This window comes from Mus musculus, chromosome 14 (assembly GCF_000001635.26).
Source record: "Mus musculus strain C57BL/6J chromosome 14, GRCm38.p6 C57BL/6J".
Taxonomy (NCBI): domain Eukaryota; kingdom Metazoa; phylum Chordata; class Mammalia; order Rodentia; family Muridae; genus Mus; species Mus musculus.
Window position 1 is genome coordinate 30,137,902 of NC_000080.6, and position 15,364 is coordinate 30,153,265.

Below are 15,364 nucleotides of genomic sequence, written 5' to 3' on the forward strand. Positions count from 1 at the left end.
TGCTCAGAAATGGGAGTGCACAGGCAGTATAGGGGGCCATATTGGGGCCTGCAAAAGCATAGGAACACGGGCCTACACCTTAGTGGGACTACTGCATTTCTACAAAGGGCATGCTCTCTCCACACTGCAAGTTCCCCCTCCCCAACCTAACCCTGAAGAACATGGCACAAATGTTCCAATACCCATGAGTTGGAACATAGCCCATGAACAAAGCTGTGTGAGATCTCTGAGACCTTGTGAGAAAACTCTAAGTAACTAAGACAAGAGGTCTTATAACCTCGGTGCAACAGGATGTGGGTTGTTTTTGGAATGCGCTTATGTCCCCTTCCTGGGTGTAGTAGTGAATAGGAGTGAGCTCACTTCAGACTATTCATTACAACTGGCTATTGTTACTTGTTTACTCCTCCAAGGAAAAGCATGGTTTTGCCATGTGTGTCTTGTCCTCCTGACTGTACACTTTTCTCAGGTGACTCTTGTTAACCCCCAGAGTATAAACTGTCTGATGCTCTGAATAAAGCTGGCTATTGCATGGGACTTTACTCCACCTTGTTTTTTTAGGCCCCACTCTCCCAGGTTCACGCTGCTACCCTGAGCGCCAACAGTGGTGGGTTCCAACTCCAGTGCAGCGCTTCACGACTGCGCAGCCTCGGGAGGCTATGTAAGGCTGGCACACTCTGATTTCCTCATCCATCAAGTTCCTGTCTCATAGAGCAGTGTGAAGAATAAGAACTCATGTGCCCATAGCCCCAGGAACAGCATCTGATACACACGAAATGCCAGATAAATGCTAATTGCCGCCCCATGACCTTTGAGTAAATAAATACCAGACTGCTTAAGCTTGTGATGAAAGCCACACGGCATGTGCTGATTTAATCGTCCCAGGGGAGAGCAGGCCAGGGCAGATGACAGTGGGCACTGCATCCAACCTCTGACCCCAGGGCTGGCCCTCCCATCAGTCTCCCCAGTCATAGCACTGCCAGCTGCTCCTCCAGAGAGGGTAGGTGACCTGGACTCATATTTATCGTGAGCCACCTACCTACTGCTGCTGTTTCTTCTATGGTTTTTGGTAGAATATTTTCATTTCTAAACTTCTTTGGGATACTTTGTGATTAAAAAGCTGTCTTATAAATTAAAAGAAAAAAAAGAAATGTGATTTTCTTTTTCTTTTCTTTTCTTTTTTTTTTTTTTTTGTTTGTTTTATTTGAGATAGAATTTTACACATCCTGGAGCCTGGTCTCCAAGGGTAACCTTGAACTTTGTATCACACTGTCTCTTCTTCTCCAGTGCTGAGATTATGGCATACCATGTCCAGTTTATAAGGAGCTGGGGACCAAACACAAGGCTTTGTGCATGTCAGGCAAGCACTTTACCAACTGAGCTGCATTCCTCAAATACAGTCTTTCAAAACAAGGTCAGCAAAGCACCATGGTGTTTATTTACAAACAGCTATGCCACCTGTGACTCTCTGCTGACCCCTGAAACAAACCAATGCAGGAAACCAAACAGACAAACAAAAATCAGGTAGCACTGGCCAGGCAGGCAGCCAGGGTGACCTTCTGCACTGAGGCCCATGGTAGAAGAAGCAATGAGAGGTGGGTGGGCAGTGGCCACCACTCTGGGACCAACAAGGAAGCAGGCTACAGTCAGGTACTCTTGTGGGCAATGGGGGCAGCAGGTACCCGCTCCTCCTTTCTTTGGGTATCAATTATTACTACTTAGAGGAATTACTGGTCCCTAAGAGTCCCCACAATAAGGCTGCCCTGATTCATTTGGTCAGAATTTTAGAATGGGCTCCCTTTTAAAATGGTTTCATTATTTTAAAATTTTTTTAAAAAAATTAACCATGACAATGAGAAGAGATTAAAATAGAATTTTAGGCTTCCAGATTTTAATAGCCCTAGAATAACACCATTGTTCATGAAGAAGCAGCTGTAAGTGTCCAAAAAAAAAATCACACACACACACACACACACACACACACACATGCCCCACAGACTTGGCAGGGTTTCTTAAAGAAATTTGAAGCTCAGCAAAAAGTTAAATAAATTATCCTTGAAAATTCCCCAAATGCTCAGGAGCTACCTTCTGAGATAATTTTGTCTATTCAATTAATTGTGGCGCAGCAGCTTTCTAATAGCAAGTTTACACTGTGGATATCTTAAATAGCCCAAGAATGCTCACAGGAGACTTCCCTGTCATCAGCATCAGATACCTAGGATAGGGCCCTCCAGACAATTCTTAGACCCATGAGAGATTCAGCCACTGACACAGGTCAAGACTCAGAGATTCCTAACTAGGGCTCCCTGGGACTAACTCCCAGGAGCACACAAAGAGAGGTCCCCTGCCATCTGCTTAAACAACTAGGACCTCTGAGCCAGGGAGTGAAAGAGATGAGACCCTCAGGTAGATTGTAAAGTACAGTCAGGGTTGGACACTCAGCCATGACTTGTAGACCAGAGATCAGAAAATCGGAGCACTTCCCAGAGTGCCTGACTTCAATCGGCTCCCTGACAGCAAGCCCAAGAACCCAGAAGTGGAGCTCCACAAAGCCTCCCTTGCAAGTTCACTCTTGCACTCCAGCATTGCTGGGACCTCCTGGCCTCTAAGAGTAGCCCGTTGGTCTGTCAATACAGCAACAGCTTCAGAGACTGGTCATCTCATAGTCATGTTCTTTATAGAAAGTGACAGGACACAGGTGAGGCCAACCTCACATAAACAGTGATCCTGTTAGGACCATCAGAAGACACCAAGTCCAGGAAAAACCATGCTTCATAGCACAGGTCATTTATGAAAACAAAAACCTCTACCTCGATGGACAGTAGCGACCCAAGAGGCTGAGTACAGTCTAGATCTCACGGTGGAGCAACAAGGACATGACAAGCCAATGGCATGCAAGGGGCCATCTGAGTGACACCTTAAAAGCAGGAAAGAAGGTGCCCGGCTGAGAACAGGAGACCATCCTTTCTCCAGATTATACGCGGCACACTGTCTTAGGCTTCTGAGGGTGAAGCGGGGCTTCCACGGGTCAATGCTGCAAATGAAGAAAAGGCTGGATAATGCTCTGAACTGGCTAGTTTTTGTCAACTTGACACAAGCTGGAGTCACCAGGGAAGAGACAGACTCAGCTGAGGAATCGCCTCCATCAGTGACAGACTCAGCTGAGGAATCGCCTCCATCAGTCTGGCCGATAGGCAAGTCTTTGGGGGACATTTTCTTGATTGGTGAGGAAGGGTCCTGCCCACAGTGGACAGTACTATCATCCCTGGACAGTGGTCCTGGGGTCTATTAGAAAACAAACTGAGCAAATCAGGAGGAAGGAGCAACCATATTCCCCATGTCCTTGGCTTCACTTACTGCCTCTAGGTTCCTACCTTATGTTCCTCTGCTCTGACGTCCCTCTTGCATGGACTATAAGCAGTCAGCTGAAATAAATCTCTTCTGACCTGCCCACTGTGGCTCACTCTGCCTTCGAACCCACTGTGCTCAACCCAACAGAGTCCCGGAACATGGCCTTTGCTCACTCATGGTAGTCTCAGTATGGAAGCTTTCTCCTCAAACTCAACTGCTCTTCCACAGACACCAACCTTCCAGACCACGCCATATGGCCCCACCCATCCTAGCTCTTCACCACAGCTCCTGGGGTATCCACTGTCCTTTGTGGGATCTCAAGCGCTGGCTGTAGTCATTTGTGAATGTAGCTAAGGAGGAAGCAACCCTGACTCTCAAGGGCTCTGTTCAGCAAGAGCTTACTCAATATCTTCTACACGGTAGGCGAGCCTTGGTTTCCCAGGCCTTTCGAGGGACATTGTTCTTGAAACGTGTTCTCCATCTTTGCTATCAACTATTCCAGAATGGAAACTAAATGGAAGCATCGTAGTCAAATGTGCCGTTAGGTTTCAATTCCTACCCTTACCCAAGACCCAAGTGCTCCCAGGATGACTAAGAGCACAGCTGTGGGAAAAGTGTGTTGTAAGTGAGACTCTGTGATCGGCACAAACAATTAATTCCAGTGGTTGACTGATTATTGGGCCTTGCCTCCTGCGGAAAGCACTTAAGGGTGCCTGATGTCACAGTGTGAAGCCCAGGCAGGTGGGCTACAAACCAGCAAGCACTGACTCACTCTCAGGCCTCTTAACTGCTGCCTACTACAATCAGCTGGGTCCTTGCTAGCCTGATGGCCTAAGCACTCAGCTCTGTGTGGAGGATACCAGAGGGAGCCACTCCACAGAGCACAGAGGTGGAAGAGACCTGCTTCTCAGATCCTTGTGCAGGTGAAGTAGTAACTCACCGAGAGGAGAGAAACCATGCCCTCCCTATAGCCCTAAGCTGAGATGTATCTTCTTCTACCCTTGGCCCACAGAAAAATGGGTCTGAGCTCCCAAGGCCCACAATGCAAATGGCAACCCTCTCAGCTAAAAAGCCATCTTACCTACGCCCCCTAGAGCCCACGCCTCAGGTGGAGACTCAGAGTGTGCACAGATGCACTATTCTCTCTGCGATGTCAACAGGCAGACAGGACGGGGGAACTGGGAAGGTGTCTTTTACTCACAGCCCCGGGGTAGAGGCTCAGGGCATGGGGGACACACTGCAGCACCTCAATCACACAGCAAGTCTGTCTGCTCAAGGGAAGGAAGGGCAGCACCTACTGTTTCGTTTGCCTTCCTCGCCACCCTCCTCCTCGTTCTCGGGATCGATGTCTTCTGCCTGGGTGATCCAGTCCAGGTAGCCCTTGAGGTCCTCTTCCAGCTGCTGTTTTTCCCGAAGCTTCTGGAAATCTCCACGAGCTTTAGCCTTCTCTCTTTCCTTGGAGAATTCTCTGAGAGAGGCAGAGAGGACAAAGGACCCGTTAGGACATCCATGGGTGCCGGTGCCCGGCTGTGCAGTAGTCTTACGGTAGCACACACAGTTTTGAGTACAGTGACAGGAGCACAGCTGCGGAGCCACACACGTGCACAGAACAGAAGACAGTGTCCCCCTAAAGCAGCAGTGTGGGCATCAGAGTTGTGAAGACCACACTGACACACATGCATGATTTGCTAGAAAGTACACTCCCCTCGGGACCGATCTAGAGAAGCCCACACCTAAAGCATCCTGGGCTGTCATTGTGGGAGTTTTTACTCTCTCCACTCACTGTGATACCTGGCCACCCACTTCACAAGGAAGGGTACCAAGTGATCCAAGCTGAGGTCAGAGAGAACACCCAGAGCAGTGGGCAGGGATCCAATGAACCTATTTTATAGCCCAGGTCTCCCTACTGCGGCAGGACCTCCAGTCCTGGGAAAGTACTCATGTTTGTCTTGATCTTTGCCTCTGGCTGTGATCTCTCCCAGCCTGCCCTGCAGAAGGCAGAGAGGTAGAGCAACCCTCTGCCCAATTATAGGAAGACCTGCGCTGCGAAGGTTTTGGCAGATACACAAGTGTCCCCGACTATTTGTTGTCTTCTCTGCTTCCCTTGACTGCAACCCCATAACCCTGTCTCTATACACATACACAAAACCCCACACCTGCTCAGGCATGCCTGAGAGTCAGGTGCATGACTGCCCAGGTTTTACATACAAGGACCATCTGCATGTCCAAATGTTAACTGCTAACAGGAGCCAAGCTATGTGAATTATGGGCCTGGGGCGCACAACGAGAGCTGCTAGGAAGCGGGTACCCTTACAGGCAGAGAGGCTTCTGCACACAGACCCCAGCACCCCATCACAGAGACTGCAGTGTCCCACCCACCTACTAGCCAATGCAAAGCCAGCATGGCTCCCTTTCACTAACTCTGGTGGGAGGAGATGAGCTACTTTCATCAAGCCAACCCCTACTTGCTCTCCTCCTGCCCCTCCCTCAGCTCCAGGCCTTTTGGGGGCTGAATGGGTTCCTAAGCACCCAGCAAAACTGGAATCTTTGCCCAGGGACTTCTCTCTACTCTCAAGAAAGGCTCCCGTTCACTGCCCCTGATTCTCTTTACTATTCAGACTCTAGGACTATCCTTTGCCCTGGTAGGGCCATCCTATCTCCATTTTGCCCTCTGAAGAGGACCGAGAAGCAAAGTTGTGGGAGGTTCCAGGCTTATCACACAAGATGAAGTTAGGTAGGGTTGTAGGGTGAGCAGGACATATCCTCTGACCTCTGGCCCAAAGCACTCTCAAGGATAATGCAAAAGAGACTTGAAGGGCACCCTGCTACTAACATAACCAGATGCAGAGGACAGATGAGGTTTCTAGACCAGCAGAGCTTCCCAAAGCATAAGCAAATGACAGCTTAGCCTGGGATAATCCCAAAGTCAGTCTCAACTCCAAGAGTTAAACTCAATCCAGAGCCACATCCTTAAGTAAAACTCAGAAGACCGGCATGAAGTATACGCATGGGAAGCCGCAGGAGCCAATGGTTTCTTAAACATGAAGATTAAATAGGTCTTCAATTCCATTATTTATCAAAAAGGACCCTGGGACAGACCTTTGTCATGTTTTGTTTCTGGTCTTACCACGCCAAATGTAGATTATCACTTACTAACAACATTCTTCTGGATTCATACATGATTCAAGTACCTTAAAAAATGATGACATAAGTTAGCTAAATGTTACCCTGTGCAGCTAAGAATGTCAGAAAGTAAAATTTTACTGTAACATCACATCTACCAGTTTACACTAGAACTATAGGCCTGCCTCTCAGGTCTTTTGCCCATTGTAGTGGAGTATAGATAAGCAAGCATGTGTAAAACCCTTCTGTGATGACGACTTCTCAGAATAATTCTGCTAATGCCTGTATGGAAATACCTTTCATAGGAAAGCAAGGTTTCCCACCACAACCACCACCACGTCCTGTCCCCAGTCTCACCTCCAGTCTACTGTACCTGGGATCAACTTCAGGCGATGACAAAAAGGGTTACTCCATTTTAAGTAGAATTCTATCATTTTCTAAAGTGCTCATTACCAAGAAGTTAAATGATAGTCCCTATTGAAAACGTTTATTTGAATAAAGTTACTGGTAGAAATGATAAGATTTTTGAAAGTGACCGGAAAGTCTGAAAACAGTTACATTCCAGGAGCCCACTTGTCTGGGTCCAGAATTTTGTGCTGCGTGAACAAGAGAAAATATAACAGTGTTTGTATAAAAAAATGTGCATTTAATACGTTGTTGTCCTTTGCCTATGAAGGAAGAGAAATAGAAAAACAGACATGCTTCTATCTGGTGCATCTGAAAGAGCAGAGCACAAGGTTGGAAGTCTGAGGACAGAGCCTGGTGGGTTCAGTGCTTGAATGAGGTCCCAAGTTTGGATGGCATGCATTCAAGGAGGAAAGCCAGGCATGTGTGGTTACAAGCCTATAACCACAGTGCTAGGGGAACGGGGACGAATGGATTCTAGGACTTAGTAAGTAGCCAGACTAGCCAAAATGGCAAGCTCCAGGTCCAACAAGAGACCCTGTCCAAAAAAAAAGAAAAGAAAAGAAAAAGATGGGGATTTTTAGAGGGGTCAACTGGCTCTGGCTCTGCGTGCACACACGGTACCTGCCTATGCACAGAGGCATACAATCCTCTTTCCTGCCCTCTCTTGTGCATGCACTTAAAAACAGAGGGAAACAATGGACAGGAATGAAGGGGGAAGAAGTAATAAAGGACAGAGTGTTTTTCCCAAGTGAATCACTTTGTACAGTTTTGACTTTTGGAACAAAATGTTCTTTACATTAGAGATTTTTTTAAAAACAAATCAACTATAGAGTGGAACAAAAATGTCCGCACATTGGAAGTTGATCAAAACAAGTTCATCTGCTTGTGCTGCAGATAAATCCCAGAACCGTTCTGAAGGACGTAAATATAAGCAGCTCACAGACCATCAGTCCTGGCAGGTCTGGGGCAAAGGGAAGGAATACAGAAATGCTTTTGGTTACAGAGGATTGTTTTCTGGATTTGGGTGGGTGTGCATGCATGAATGGTCGTGTGTGTGTGTGTGTGTGTGTGTGTGTGTATGTGTGTGTATGTGTGTATGTGTGTGTAATGTGTGTGGTGTATGTGTGTGTGTGTATGTGTGTGTGTATGTGTGTGTATGTGTGTGTGTATGTGTGTGTGTGTATGTGTGTGTGTGTATGTGTGTGTGTATGTGTGTGTGTGTGTATGTGTGTGTGTGTATGTGTGTGTGTATGTGTATGTGTGTGTATGTGTATGTGTGTGTGTATGTATGTGTGTGTGTGCATGTGTGTGTGTGTATGTGTGTGTGGGGGGGTTGTGTGTGTGTGTGTGTGTGTGTGTGTGGTCATGTGTGTGTGTGTGTGTTGAGTATGAATGATTCTGAAACTACTTTAGAAGCAGGGCAGGATTTGGCATGAGCAGTGTTGATGCTGGAGCTCTCACAGTGGAGAACAGCAAAGGTGGGGCTGGAGAGGACTAGGAGGAACCTTCTGAGGGACCAGATTATTCCAATTCATGGAATTTTCAGAGGCTCAGAGGGCTGAGGGGGTTGAGAAAAGTGAACTTGTGAGTGCTGAGATTACAGCAGTGTACCCTGTAATTGGAACTGGTACAGCTGTAAATTTAGGATGCCTAAATAGTTTGCTCTAAAGGCCAGTGTCTAGCTGTTTAAAAGATGCTGATGTCTAAGCACACGCTTCTCTGTCTGTCTGTCTGTCTGTCTCTCTCTCTCTCTGTGTGTGTGTGTGTGTGTGTGTGTGTGTGTGTGTGTGTGTACACAAATGTATGTGTCCCCAACCCAGCCACAAAACCTTCACCCTATATATAATTTGTTCTGCCACCAAGATGTTCTGTGGTAAAGGTGGCACAGAAATTGTGGGAGTGGCCAACCAATGACTGGTCTAGCTTGAGATCCATGTCCATGCCTGACACTGCCTGGAGGACCAGGAACCAGAGGCTGGATAGCCCAGAGATTCACACACAAAAGAACAAAATAAGACGGGGGAAAAAAAGTCAATGAACTTCTCCCTAATTCTATTCTAACTCATTTATCATCAGAGAGGCTTCGCCCAGCAACTGATAAAAACAGATGCAGAGACACACAGCCAAACAGTCAGCAGAGTTTTGGGAATCCTGAGGGAGGAAGGATTGTAGGAGCATGAGGGGTCAAGGACACCACAAGAATATGGTCGACAGAACCAACTAACCTGGTCTCATAGGGCTCACAGAGACTGAACCGACCAGTAGTGAGTCTAACCTAGGCCCTCTGCAAATGTGTTATAGTTGTGTAGGTGGGTGTTTTGTGGGACTCCTAAAAGGGAGGGGACTATTTCTGATGCTTTTGCCTGCTTTGGGGGCCATTGTCCTCCTACTGGGTTCAGCCTTAATACGAGGGGAGATGTCTAGTCTTACTGCAACTTAATGTGCCATGTATGGTTGCTATCCCCAGGAGGCCTGTTCTTTTCTCAAGGGAACTGGAGGAGGAGTGGATAGGGAGGGAGGAAGTGGGGGGCATGGAGGAGGAGGTGTGGAAACTGTGGTCAGGATGGAATATATGCGACAACAAATTAATACAAGTAGAAATTTAAGTTCCAGTCCCATCTGCTGCAAGGGCCTAACAACAGTCTCCCTAGTTAGTATAAGAACACTGGGCGCCCACATCTCCATTTCTCAGAATATTCCTCACTCAAGGGCATAAAAAGGCCAAATGTCATCCCACCCTTTGAATGAGGAAGCACTGAGACAGAGGACTGCCCACGTGCAAAGCCAATCTGAAGAGCATAGTGAGCCTCGGGCCAGCCTGGGCTATAGTATGAGATCCTGACCATAAAAAGCAAACCATGAAAGACCCTGTAACTGTTCTAGTCAATTGCAAATGTATGCTGCTGCCAGCCCAGTCCAGCCCGCTAGTTAGAACGTACGCTCCTAATGAGAGTTGACTGACTGTTGTCAATTTTCTTCGGGTATTTTAAGTCTTTCTCTCCCGGAATGTCCACTTCAAACAGGAATGCAAGAAGGCTAAGTATAAACACATGCACCAGAATACATCCCTACGGGAAAGAAAGCCTTCAACTACTGGGATCATGTGTCCCAGCCCAGACGTGCCATCTGGATCAGCCTCCACCGGCAGCCTGCCATTCCCTGTGTGAACACAGGCCTCATGCGGTGGATTTTTTCATGGCTGGCTGGTTAGAAAGCCATCCATTTTATTTCCTCTTTAGGGAGCTATCACTCAACAAGAAATCCCCCTCACGGTCCAACAGAACTACTGTGAGTCTTAGACTGTCCCGTCTATGTGCACCTCATCTGCTATAACAGCTGCTGTATTTGTGCTGAGCAATCCCTAGTTCCCACTTCTACACAGGCTCAGTAAGTCTCTGAGTCATGGAGGCACTTTGTCATTGACAACCAAGACCCAGGTATGTTCCTGTCCCCTCCCTTAGAGAGATGCCTTCAACAGGCTTTGGCATTCTCACTAAGGCATGCTCACTGTGAGGGAGGGTACTGAGACTCTGTGAGGCCAGGCACACAAGCCCATCTCGCTGCTGAATGCCTCTCCTCAGTAGCTCATTGTGGACACATAGGGAGCAAGGGCAGGGAGCAGGTGCTTAGAGGGACGAGAATCAAAATAGCTCAGAGGGGCAGGCATATAGGTGACCACCTATATATAGTCAATGGTAGACCACCTGCCTAGGATGCCCAGGTCCTAGGTGTAATCCTCAAGACCACCAAATTCTAAACAAAGAGTCATAAGTCACTTCCTTTCTGTAGGGCAGAACATTGATAGTCTTGCTACGACGCTCAGGCTCAGACTGCCCTTTAACTTGTGCCTGCTGGGCTGACAGAATCCCAACCCCTGGCTCTGCATTGTATCCTCATAGGCAACAGGAATGGCAGAAATTGGAAAGTCACTACTAACTTGGCTTTTTGGGTGTCATGTGTGAAGCACCGAACCAGGCAGGGAGAAAATGATGGTGGAGCAGCCAGAGCATTCTGTAAACGCAGATGACCGGCTAGCTTTAGCGTTATAGGAATGTGGTAAAAATACCAGTTTCTAAGGCCTCCATTTTCTTACACTATAATTTGAAAAGGGGCCCAAGGGACTTGTCCTTGCTGACACAACCACCCTTACCCTGAGGTCGCTACTACCTCTGCCTTGTTTATGCTAATCCGTGAGGTCAGACACACCAGTGTGATCATTCACCCACTGTAGACCTTTCTTCCTAGCCCAGGGGATGCTTCACCTGCCACCTGCCACTCAAATGTCCCTTGCTTTTAGGAAGGAGTGACAGGGTGAGTGGATGTGGGGAGCTGGTACTCATTCTCCGAAAGGCCACAGTGGGAAAGGAGACAGATAGGCTGGGTCCCCAGAGACCAATGGGGTTCGAAAAACCAAAAACCAAACCAAACAAACAAAAAGAAAACAGCAGATTCCAGTACAACTCCTGAGAGCCCAGGTTCCCCACAAAGGAAATGGGCTACCTTGGGAAGCAGCAACTTCTCCGAAGGGGCACAGACAGGTTGAAATGAATGGATACTTAACACGGTCTGTGTCTTAGTCAGGGTTTCTATTCCTGCACAAACATCATGACCAAGAAGCAGGTTGGGGAGGAAAGGGTTTATTCAGCTTACACTTCCATACTGCTGTTCATCACCAAGGAAGTCAGGACTGGAACTCAAGCAGGTCAGGAAGCAGGAGCTGATGCAGAGGCCATGGAGGGATGTTCTTTACTGGCTTGCCTTCACCTGGCTTGCTCAGCCTGCTTTCTTATAGAACCAAGACTACCAGTCCAGGGATGGCACCACCCAAAAGGGGCCTTTCCCCCTTGATCACTAATTGAGAAAATGCCCCACAGCTGGATCTCATGGAGGCATTTCCTCAACTGAAGCTCCTTTCTCTATGATAACTCCAGCCTGTGTCAAGTTGACACAACACCAGCCAGTACAGTCTGCAATAACATCTGTCTTCTCCAGGCCCACAGACACTCTGCGTGCACCCTAGCGAGCACCCTAGGGAGCACCCTAACAAATGTGAATGGTAGTTCTCATCTCCTCGGCCTCATCCATGACCTAGAAGGGAAAGCAGGAGGACCACCTGCTATGAACAGGTCTCCTCTGTCATTTGGCTCCTCTCCCAATGCAGCAGTCTGGCTCCCTCCTAGACCTGGTAGACAGGATGTCTGGAAGCATCAACACTAGACAAGATGAAGGGGCGCACGAGTTTAGCAGAAATGGTGGTATGCCACTCCTCCATCCTCAAGGCCCCAAGGACAAGTGCAACAGGATGCAAGAGCAGCTTCAGCAGAATCAGAACATGCATCAGGGAAAGCGGCTGGGCTTCTGCAGGAGGGGCCGAGTCTATGCTGTGCCCCTCCCCTTCCCCCCACAACACACAACAGTAAAAGCTCAGGCTTGCTGGCATTTGTATTTAGAATCTCCAGTGTCTTTATAGCCACTGCTACTCACATCTCACAGTGACACAGGCAGGGCACAGGTGTTCTTGTTCATCTCACAAAGGCCAATACTAAGGACCAACAAGGTCCTGTCACATGCCCAGTTCATAGCTGGGCTAGCAGCAAGGCTTTGAACCAAGTCCTACTGACCCCGCTTCTTGCTAACACAGGGGTGGGAACACAAAGGACACCCAATGAACCAGGAAAGCACCAGCATAGTAGAAAATGCTTTTCTGTGTTTCACACTATTTGGTTTTCCTCCAGAGTCCCAACTCTGGAGTAAAATGACGGCCCCTTCCTGCATATTTCCCTATGGCTGTCTCTCATGTCTCCTAGGAGGCACCATTTCAGACCCAGGAACCTGGAAGGAGTCTCAGGTCCTGAGTACACACCCCATAGTCTCAGAGTCCCCCAAACTCTGATCTATCTAGACTTTCCAGAGCCTAATGGTGAATTATAGAACCCCTTGATTAGCTCAAAATCCCAGGGAGAGAACAGTAGCCTGCAGCGGACCACTGCACTCAAACACAGGAGCAGAGCAAATGTGACTGCCCCAAATGTAGAAGGCTGACATGCAGTCTGCTCTGGGAAGTTTCCTTTCTCAAATGCCCTCTAAAATAAATGGGCCACTGGGAATTGTCTTAATTTAGAGACAGGGCTTGTTCTTGCTTGTTTTTAACCAGACTTGCATAAATTAAAGACAAGCAAATGGAACCACCTTATATCCACACATGCATTCATTCACTAGTCCTAAGAGAAGAAAAGCCAACAGACCCTCTAAGATGCTGATTTCTAGTAGAATAAAGGACTCAGAAACTCGTCCAAAACCAAAAGCAACATTTATGAAAGCAAAGGCAAGGGGGAAGTAGAAAGTTGTTTTTTCTGCCGGTAGAGAACAACCTTCCTTAGACCTAAATCACACCCATATACAGACAAAAAGGGAAAGTCAGAGAATGAAAAGGCCGTGTACACCTACAGCCCAACACTAACATGTAGGAGGTAGAGGCAGGAGGATTAGGGCTTCAAGATCAGCCTTGGCAACATACCAAATCCAAGGTCAGCCTGGGCCACGAGAGAACCTGCCTCAAACAGAATGAGAGGAAGCAAGGAAGTAATGGAGAGAGGGGGTGCGGGAGGGGGGGAGGAAGGAAAGGAAGGACAGAAGGAGGGGTGAGTTAAGGCATTCAAAGAATATTCTTGCACTTGCAACTAACATTTTGGAGAGCATAAAAGTTCAGGCTTTGTTCAAGAAAACACTTATGTAAAGAGTTAACGGGGAAATGTGATGTTTCCCAGAAGGCAAAGGAATCTTATCAATCACAGTTGTTCAGGTCAAAGTTCATCAGAAGCAGTATGCTTCCTCCATGAGCCCCTCCACCTCGAGAAGCCTGTCACCATGAGAAGCCTATAACCTCAACAGCATGGTCTCTCTGCATCTGGTGAACAGTTCAGGGCAGGGTAGGAGCTCAGGACCCCTCCCTCTCCCTGGGGAGCTGCTCCAGTGTAGACGGTATCGGGTGGAGGGGCTACTGTAACAGGGCATTTCATTGGCCACTGTGAGGCATGGAATATCAGCAAGTGGGTCAGGAATTCTGCCCCGCCAAAGGAACCAGTGAAAACACAGGGTCGGGTATATGGGGTACCTGTGTGTGTGTGTGTGTGTGTGTTGGGGGAGGGCGGGGGCTAACAAGGAAACATAGCTGCCCTTCAAGGAACCTTGACTGAAACAAAGTCCATGATGAATCTAGGGCTTCGGTGCTTCGTGGCACTGTGTTTTCTGGGGTTTTCCTGTGGTGTGTGGTGTGAGCTTATCTCGAAATGGCCTCTTCTCTTCAAGGCTTTCATGCTTTCACGGACATAACAGTCTGTGAAGATGATTTAAATGGGAAACCATTTCCGTCGTCATCGGGGAGGACAAACCATTTTGGAAGCAGGCGTCTACTGCTCTTGGTGACTAGGTTACATTAACTGCTATACAGAAAACCCTGCAGTCAGCATATATACGTTCAACGGGAAGCGCTCAGGAACTTCTCATGACGTGCCGCCCTGGGCAGTTCCCCGGGTTATAACAGTGTGTGTGCTAATGTCCCGGCTGTCCTGCCTCATTTCTAACCCCTGCTTCCTTGAAATGATCTTCGGTCACCCTAAAATCACTCGCTTCCCTCAAGCCTCAGTGGTCTTCCATGGCAGCAGTGTTCTTAAGACCATGTCTTAGGCTAGGGCAGATGTGAGGCCATTTCTCTGACATCTGGTACCCCTGGGTTAGAGTCCTGCATTTGTAGAACTCATTTCACAGCGATGAAGTTGGTGATTTAACACTTTTTCACACACCAGCCTGTAAACTCTATAAAGGAGGGGCTAGATCCTATCACAGGGCCGGACCAGCCAATAAGAATCAGATCAATAAGCAGGTGTTTCTGAAAGTAAGGATATCAACTTGATGACATTGCTATCACAGACATGGATACTGGGACTCTGTGTTGGATGATCTGGTCACAAGTGTCCATGGAACTTTCCACCACTTGAAACTACACCCCACAACATCATTAAAAATTTGAAGTAAGATTTCTAGTTAAGTTTAAAATATATAGGCACAGCAGCAAAGTATCGCAGACATCTTAGAACAAATCATGAAACGCATTTACTGCATTTCCTTCTTTGACGATGGAAGGACTTCTCTCTCTTCAAAGGGTTGGTCTCCATAGCTACCAAAGTCACCCCAAAGCTGGGGAAATTGTTTGGTATTTTTTTCTAGAGAGCTCCTAAGAGTCTCTGTAGAGTCTCTGTGTGAAGGTAAAAGCTAAAGACTTTCAAAGGCAAGTTTAAGAGGTGTTTTTAAACACTCTTCAACAACACAAGCTCCCCGTTGGACGTAGCTTTCTTTGAATGAAAGCCATCACATGACCAGATGAGTCAAACTAGTATCACCACGTATTTTATGAATCCTTTAAATACTTCTACTTACAATGTAAGCCAAACCCAGACAGACACACACGGTATGTGCTCACTTATAA

The 15,364-nt window shown here is 47.5% G+C and overlaps 1 protein-coding gene across 25 annotated transcripts in view; it reads right to left on the reverse strand.

Moving 5' to 3' along the window:
- Cacna1d (calcium channel, voltage-dependent, L type, alpha 1D subunit) overlaps window positions 1-15,364 on the reverse strand; it is a 451,216-nt gene that overhangs the window by 97,961 nt on the left and 337,891 nt on the right. For all 25 annotated transcript variants that reach the window (XR_001781092.2, NM_028981.3, NM_001083616.2 and 22 more), the window contains exon 9: window positions 4,647-4,816. Coding sequence is in view for 24 of the 25 variants with exons in the window: in NM_028981.3 (NP_083257.2) it covers window positions 4,647-4,816 (170 nt within the window). In the remaining variant the exon portion in view is untranslated. The remainder of the gene's footprint in view (window positions 1-4,646; window positions 4,817-15,364) is intronic.